Source organism: Oratosquilla oratoria, chromosome 8 (genome assembly GCF_046742065.1).
Source record: "Oratosquilla oratoria isolate Oo_2021 chromosome 8, ASM4674206v1, whole genome shotgun sequence".
Taxonomy (NCBI): domain Eukaryota; kingdom Metazoa; phylum Arthropoda; class Malacostraca; order Stomatopoda; family Squillidae; genus Oratosquilla; species Oratosquilla oratoria.
In genome coordinates this window covers 63507020-63515673 of record NC_134784.1, presented here as the reverse complement: position 1 = coordinate 63515673, position 8654 = coordinate 63507020, and the positions used below count along the sequence as shown (strand labels likewise).

Below are 8654 nucleotides of genomic sequence, written 5' to 3'. Positions count from 1 at the left end.
ACTGTTCCTTGTGGAACTTCACTTATCACTTCATCCCAATTAGAGTGTTTGTCTCTTATCACCACTCTCATTTTTCTTTCATGCAAGAAGTCTTCCATCCACTTCATCAGTTTGCCCTGTATTCCTCCTGCAGTTTCTATTTTCTTTAGCAACTTCTTTTGTGGCACCTTATCAAAAGTTTTTTTTATGTCTAGAAATGCACAATCAGCCCATCCATCTTTCTTGTATTTCATCTGTTAGCCTTGAATAGAAACATATTAAGTTTGTGACACATGATCGTCCTTGTCTGCGTGTGAGTGTGTGTGATTCACCATTCACCATGGTCTTGGATCTCGTGTTGGACTCGTGATCGACAGCTATTTCCCTTCCGGAAGAGAGCTCAGAGGTCATATATGACTGATCTATGGGTACTGCTGTGACCTTACACCCACACACACGTACCCAACTCCCCGCTCACGAGAGTTGAAGTAGTGACTCGCAGCGTAGCGATACTGTGTGTGTGTGTCTTTTTGCTAGTTTTACTAGGTTGAGACAACCGTATGGTCATCCATCAATATTTCAGTCTTACTGTAATTCTAAGCCTTGTCACACCACAAAGCTTAGGGACAGTAGGTGCGTGTGCAAGCGACTGAATAGTGTTGTTCTACCATTTGGGCCTTGGCTGTCTGAGCTCATAGGACAAAGGTGACGGAATAATTTCTCTTATTTACATGATTTAATGACCTTTGTTGTTTACGACCTTGATAAGAAGTGGCTTTTTTTCTTCCTGTTTTTCACCCCTGAGAATTTGTATCTTTAAGATAACATTACGACGTCATAGTTTGTCCTCGAGGTCAAATGAAGGCGCCATGCTTGTTTTGAACGCCCGTGCCTTTATATAAGAACTTGCTCTTCCACTAGTATGTGCTTGGCTGAATTTTATGGGCCGCGTGGCTCAGGAGTTGAGGCAGGTTGGCCTGCCTGAACGAGAGGTGTAGATGCAGATGAATGTTGTACACAAAGGTCCACGTGCACATGTACCACTGCATAGATACAGGCTTGCGCGCACGCGCACTCACACGCACGCACACAGTCAAACTGCAAGATACTAGAGAAATTACTTCAACAATCATGAGATTTGACTCCAGTGTACATGAAATGTTCAGTTCGGGTAAATGTAATGAAGGAATGCGGACGTACGATAAAAGAAATAAAATGGGGTTTGAAGCCATGGCAAATGGAGTAATGTTGCAAAGAAACTCAGGTAAGAAGGTCAGGAGCTAAAAAAAAAAAAAAAAAAAAAAAAAAAAAAAAAAAAAAAAAAAAAAAAAAAAAACTGAATAGGGAGATACGAGATACGACCGAGGAAGAACAAGTGAAAATAAGATAGTTTTGTCAGTGATGACAAAAAGAGAATCAAAGCTTAGAAACTGAGGATATTGCATCGAAAAAGATAAGGGAACAAGTCTGTACAGGAAATAATGTAAGTAAATTAGAAGTGACATATGCTAATAAAGATGGTTTGGAAATCAACGATTACTTGATAGCAAAGACTACTGATTGACTTTGATCCCCTGCTGAAAAATGAAGAAGTCTAGAGACGCGATAAAACACACACACACACACACACACACACACACACACACACACACACACACACACACACACACACACACACACACACACTCTCTCTCTCTCTCTCTCTCTCTCTCTCTCTCTCTCTCTCTCTCTCTCTCTCTCTCTCTCTCTCTCTCTCTCTCTCTCTCTCTCGGATACGAACTAATTTTTTCCGTGCATGAATTTAAAACTTGATACAATTAGCCAATAACAGGTAAGACTCCATGAGGGTAGCTCCTTTCCTGTATACCAGTGGTTCTCAAACTATTCCATCTAACGAAACCCTTTCACATTTGCTGGTATTTGGCGAAACCTCCCAATGACCTCCTCACCAAATATAGATGGACCCACCCCCATATAGATGTACATAATTATTATTCTTAATACTTATGTTCTGTGTTGTATATTTATAATAACATGTTCTGTGTTGTATATTTATAATAACATGTTCTGTGTTGTATATTTATAATAACATACTTCGTTGTGTTCCACTGTTCGTTCCTGTCTCCTTTGGGTTACCGCTTCTAAGAAAAAAGCTTTTGACAAACTTGAAAGATTCAAGACTAACCGTCACCAACACACACAGTATATAGTCGTCCACTCGTCTCTTCCTCTTTCCTCAAATGCAAAACATTTAATCGCTTCCATATTTCATTTTATTCATTCCTGTTCAAATAGATAATTTTTTTTTTTTTTTGCCACGGAACCCTTGAAACTTCACGGAACCCTGAGGTTCCGGGGAACACAGTTTTAAAACCACTGCTGTATATAATTAGACGCGCAATCAAGATTCAAGGAAATACACAAGCAAACTCGAAAACAATCGTGCAAAGTATTGGACATATAAGGAAAGACGACGATATAATTATGTGCATTGATCCAGCCCGTGGTTTTCTATTAACATGGAGTACCCACACGTGAAACCACTCGCACGAGGTTGTTCACTATCATGCGCTACTCTGAAACCTCACCAACGTGATGGCATCCTCACGTGGGTCCGTGTCTGGATACATTCGGCTATAAATTATAACCTCACGTGTGGGTCCCATTGGTTCTCCACCTTTTTTCACTCCATTCCTTCCTCTATGAATTCTCAACATTCGCGTGGCTTCTCTTCATTTTCCCCCGAATTCCAGTCCGCCAAAAAAAAGAATGATAATGAAAATAACAGACAGGCAGACGTAGGCAGGTGGGCAGGGAGGCAAGCACAGACAAGCAGGCATGCGTGTTGACTGTGTGTGTCGGGCTGCTTTAGAATTGTGGTGAACTTTGGAATGAGAAAGCGAGTTTGACACTGGCTGTGCACGTGATTAAGGCTTATCTTGTTGATTATGTGATGTGTACTATTGCAGCAAATATAAAATCAGCGTGCAAGTCATCTTGTTTTGGTGTTTCAGGTGAGCAACAGTTAGGGTCTTGTTGAGCATGTAGGGGACAGTATGGTTATATTTAAGTATTTATTTATTTTTTCCCGTACACCTGTCGACCTGTCGCCTAGTTTATTTTTATTTTTTCTCAGTAGTATTGTGTGAAGAAGAATATTGTCACAATACCTTTGTGTGTTCATGTCGATGTTTGGAATCTTACTGACTTTTCTTTGTTATAATTGATTGGAGAAAAGGATGCATTAGTTTTGGATAGGATTCATCTACGGCATTGTGAACGTTTATTTTTACCAACCATGGCGGAAGTACCATTCTTACTTCCGATATTCGCTGTCCTTCGTGAAGGGAGTTGTCTGTCGAGTTTTGTTCAATTATATCTGCCTCTTCACACAGTTACTGTTCTTATATCTTTGCATCGTTTATAGTTTTAAGTCGTGGTTATAGTACTTCTGAAAGAGAATTGTTTTATAGAATCTTATTGCGAATTTTTCTCGATTTCAAATCTACTGGGAACGTCTTGGTACATCTTTTAGGTGTTTGTTTTTCCGGTCGTTGGATAATTTAGGTTTAAGAAGGAAATAGGCAAGAACTGGTTTACCAACAGTGATGAAGGGAATAGACTTAGTAACCACGTAGTGAGCGCTGAAACATTTGGTTGTTTTAAGATATAAAACTTTATGGGTAGGGATGGCAAGTGGTAAGGGACATGGAACTGCCTAGTGGTCAGTCTCCTGTTTTCATATGTGGACGTGATTCAAACTTTCAGTATTTTTCTGGTCTCTCGCTACAGTATTTGCTAGTTCAGATAGTGTTTAATGATCTTCTAATATTGAAGTTTCGCAGGTCTTGTAAGGCATATTTTGTTTATGATTCTTGCATTTATTTGCTGCCATTTGGAAGAATATTTATTCGAATTATCGTGTAGTAGCCGTTGTACATAAGCCAATCTACGTCATGTCGATCAGTTCTCCACTAATGCTGATGTTAGAATATATCGTATAAAAATACATCCAAACATTGAATGTTTATGGAAATGCTCGGGTCGTCTGTATTAAAAATCCCTAGATTTTAGAAATATCCAATTTTCCAAACGAAAATGTATTCAATCTATAAGTTCTTGAATATCAAAGACGCTCATGGATATATTTTCGGAAGATGTCTATTCCCGAATATTTGAGAGATTTAGATTTTAGATTTCCAGTTAAGAGAACCCTGTCTAACTTGTGCAGCCCCATCATTCTACGGGGTGATTCTCAGCTGAATAAAACATCCAGAACCGAAATTGATCCATTGTTTATCACCAGAATATCCCAGTTTTTGATAATATTAGGGGAAATTACTCTGCTGATGCACCAGTCCGCCGAGATTGATAGTAAATAGTGAATTGTTATATATCATCATAAGTATCATTATTATTTAGCATTTTAATAATAATAATAATAATTAATTATTATTATTATTATTATTATTATTATTATTATTATTATTATTATAAATTTATCTATTTTAAGGACTGTAATTATACATCAATTGCAGCTGGCAGAAATGACTAGGTAAATCATCCAACATCGAGGTAATGGATTTGTTTAATTGCAGCTACAACCGACGACAGAACCTGGAGGTTGTCGGCGAAGCTCTCCGACGGGACTTCGGCATCGAGGCAGACATCAACACTCGCGACGACCTTGTCGTCAATGGACAGAAGGTGAGTAGAGACGTCTTTCTTATTTTTTGGAACCTGGAAAGGTACGTTCACTGGGGGAGAAACCCCCTGGGGCTAGGGGGTGTAGTATAGAATATAGCCCCCGCCACGTCGGCTGCGTGTCGTAAGAGGCGACTAATGCCGATCCCCGGGCGGGGCTCTTGTTTCCCCGCACAGGGCTTCCTCTTAGACTTCCTTTTCCACTCTTTCCTTCTCTTCCGCTTGCTGTCCCCTCCCTCCGACCTAACTTTCAACCGCCCCTCTCAGTAGCGGCGCTACACCCATCCTACGGTAATACGTCCCTGCCAATAGGTTTGTTGGTGGCAGGGTATCATGCCACCTCGAAGGGCGCCTGCATTGCAGCACGGTAAGCCAGTGCAGTAGGATTACGATCCAAGTCCTAGCCCAGGCGTGAGGCTCCGCCTGGTGCCGTCCTCCCTATCCTCACTACAACCTGGCCCTGGCAGCCAATCATGAAAAAATCTTGTAGTGGGGTGGCCGGCCCCCCAAATCCGGCTCCAGCTGACGCAGCTGGTAAGACAGCGTCGTCTACCCCGAATAAAAGACTCCTTGGCATCGAACATGCCCCAAGGCGCCTAAACTTTTTCGAGCTCATGAAGCTAGTTACCCCTTTTGGTACTATCGAACGTATTTCTCTTCGTGTTAAGTCAAATTATAACAACTTTTATGTGCGTTTCTTAGCTCCATCAGAATGCATTGCAGCCAGCGTTGCCCTCAATGGTAATAAAATCGCGGATTCGACCTTGAAATGTTCCATCCTAAAAATATCAAATATTGAAGAACAAGACGATGACTTCGTCCCTAATGATACATACCTTACTCCCGAGCTCCCTGAACGTCCCCATCCCTATGCTTTAGCCCCCGTGTATAACCTAGTGACTGTCGAGGAGGGCAGTAACGATGTCCTAGTATTTAATATGATCAACAAAATGATCGCCAACCCTCCACTCACTCCAGAAACCTTCACGCGCTTTGGTCGCAACACCTACCTAGTGAAGGTAAAACCCCACCAGGGATTTATGCTCCAGGGTACGTCCGGAGATTTTTATGGCAGCGGAATCCTCAAGATTTCTCCATATGATGACTATAATGGCTCAAAGGGTAAGATTTTTAACTCTTCCCTTAGTAGCCTTCCAACCACTACCCTTCTTAACATGTGCCCCCAGAACGTCTTGGATGCCCACGTAGTATCCAAGTATAGCCCAGAAGAACAAAAGTTTGTCCCAACACCGCTGATAATATTAAAGTTCTCCAACTCAAATCCCCCAGACGTGATCGTGATTGGGCCCCACCGCTGTACGGTTAGGTCCTACGTTCAATCGCCAAGGACATGCACCCGCTGCCTGCGGTACGGTCACTCCTCCAAGATCTGTAGTTCTCCTGCCCTCTGCCGCAACTGCGCCAAACCATCCCACGTCACTGAGGGTGAATGCTGCGATCTTGCGCCAAACTGCGCTGCTTGTAATGGCACTCACCGCACATTCTCGAGGGAGTGTGAGGAACACTCCTGGCAAAGACTGGTCTCGGAAACTGCGTACAATAACCGAACCAACTTTCGCGGTGCGGCAGCCATCCTACGGGGGGGTCAGCGCCCCACGTCTTACGCATCGGCAACGAAGGCTTCAGTAAAGGGTAACCCGTCGCTCCTTCCCTCATCATCACATCCGGATACCACATCATCCGCCGCGACTGTCCCCGCACAATCCTCTCAATCTTCACACCAGTCGACCTCCCAACGTGTCATATCTCGCGTCACCGACAGTAATCTCATACTTGATTCTCCCCCTCCACATCTGACAAATACACCCAATCTTGGCACTCTGGATCCAGTTAATCCTTCTTCTCGACCCGTAATGTCTTCTGATGGATCACCGAAGAAGCGCCCTGAAGCCAGTAAGTCACAATTGCCCCAGAACAACACTAAGCCTAGCAAGTCATCAAAATCTTCAACTAAGGTCTATAGATCGCCCACACCATCCTTTGAAAAAAAGCCCCCCACTTCGGGACAATCGTACTCTCAGCCCCCATTGGCGCAATCTAGCGCAAACTCTTCATCAATGAGTGACTTCCCCCAGATGACATCCATTTCCACCTCGTCGTCTGTGCAGGATGGGGAGATTCCTGACACCCAAGACGTTATGATGAAGAGCCCAAGCAACTCCACAACTTCGCTCTTGGACCTTCCATCATTCCCGCAGTTACCTAAACATCCCCCTGCCCTTTCCGGCAAGAAGCTTCCCCAGAAACGACCCCTGCCCGACGGCGACTCGAACGACCGCCCATCCAAGACCGCGCCCTCCAACACCTCCCTTCAGCCTCCTCCCTCAGTGTCCCCCAAATCCAATAAAAAGCTTACACAGCCTCACCCTACCAAAACCACGCCAGATCCGTCGAGGAAACAACCGCCTCCTAATTCCGATCCATCTTCTAAATCACCAGAACAAAGACCGAAAGAAAGAGACCAGAGAGCCAAGACCTTACCTCAAAAAACTCCTATGGGACGCGAATCTCGTAAACCCCATGATGGCCAACTTAAGCCGTCCCCCATCGGGGGGCGGCACTCTAATTAATTCTTCAAATTCTCACCACCCACGACACTCCTTCAAAGATAACCCACGAATTTTTATTCTCTCTTCCCCGGATTCCCCCTTCTTGCGAGAGGTGTGGCTCTCCCTTTTCCGTTCGTCATTTCCTGCTCGAGTGCAGATACTACGAGCCTTGGCGGCGGAAGTGGGGCCTCCCTCCTGACCTCCGTAAGATGCTTGGTGCTACACCCATGATACAACCCCTTGTAGGATTTTTAAAAGACGTTAATTTATTCTATTATATTTAATCTTAACTGTGTCATACCTATGTATTGGTAATCTTACTTCTATTGTAGTTCGCTACTTAATGTCTAGGCTTCGTATATATTTCGTAATTATTTTAATAATTAGTCAGACAATAACGTTGTAGTTTTTTAATTTTTAGAATCTAATACTTTAACCTCGTTATCTATTTTATCCCATGGCACGAATGGTCTAACGACCCTGTGCCGGGCTTTTGCCCACTCTAATTAATCAATCAAATCAATCACTGGGGGAGAAGAACTTTGGAGCAACATTCTGCTGGGTATGACCATTGAATATACCTTAACACAATGGGTTAAGGAAAATACTAGATATAGAAACAATGAGATACCGTCAAAACTAGACTTAATATTAACTTCTGAACTGGATATCGTGAACAAAATGGAGTATAACACACCAATTGGAAAGAGTGACAATATACTAATAGAGTTTGAACTAAAAGAACAAAACTATGTAAGAAGGAATGACAAACATAGAGAAGGAAGATTAATGTACAACAAAATGGATTTTGTACATATACATACATATACCGAAGGCTTTTTTCCCCCTACACGGGGGGTAGCCAAAAAGAAAAAGGCATAGAAACCACTCCCACCCATTCCATTTCCTATATATTCCACTTCCCTCCACCCTCCTCCCTTTGGATTTTGTAAAACTAAGGACATTTTTCCAAAACACAAACTGGGATAAATTCTCCAAAGAGGAAGAAAAGATGGAAGACAAATGGAACATATTCAAAGAAAAGTACAAGGAAGGAATTGATAAATATGTACCAAAGAAGAGGCAAAAAAAGATTTAAATGAAGTGTTGGTAGAACAAAAGGTGCAGTGAGGCTAAAGATACAAGAGACAAAGCCTGGAAAAGATGGAAAAGAGACGAAAAAAACATCAAAATGGCAAACATATATAAAACTTAGGAACGAATATATGAATATAAGCAGGAAAGAAAAAAGAAACTATGGAAAAGATAGACAAATGTAAGGATCAACTTAAACTCTTTTACAAATATGTAAATGATAAATTGAAAGACAAACACAAAATTGTAAAACTGTGTGAAGGAAGTCAAGAATATATACTGTACATGTAGATGACACAGAAATGG

At 42.2% G+C, this 8654-nt stretch overlaps 1 protein-coding gene across 2 annotated transcripts in view; it reads left to right on the top strand.

The window, feature by feature from the left end:
- LOC143027783 (lipoyl amidotransferase LIPT1, mitochondrial-like) overlaps positions 1-8654 on the top strand; it is an 82185-nt gene that overhangs the window by 58726 nt on the left and 14805 nt on the right. For both annotated transcript variants that reach the window (XM_076189333.1, XM_076189332.1), the window contains exon 2: positions 4578-4686. In XM_076189333.1, coding sequence (XP_076045448.1) covers positions 4578-4686 — 109 coding nt within the window. The remainder of the gene's footprint in view (positions 1-4577; positions 4687-8654) is intronic.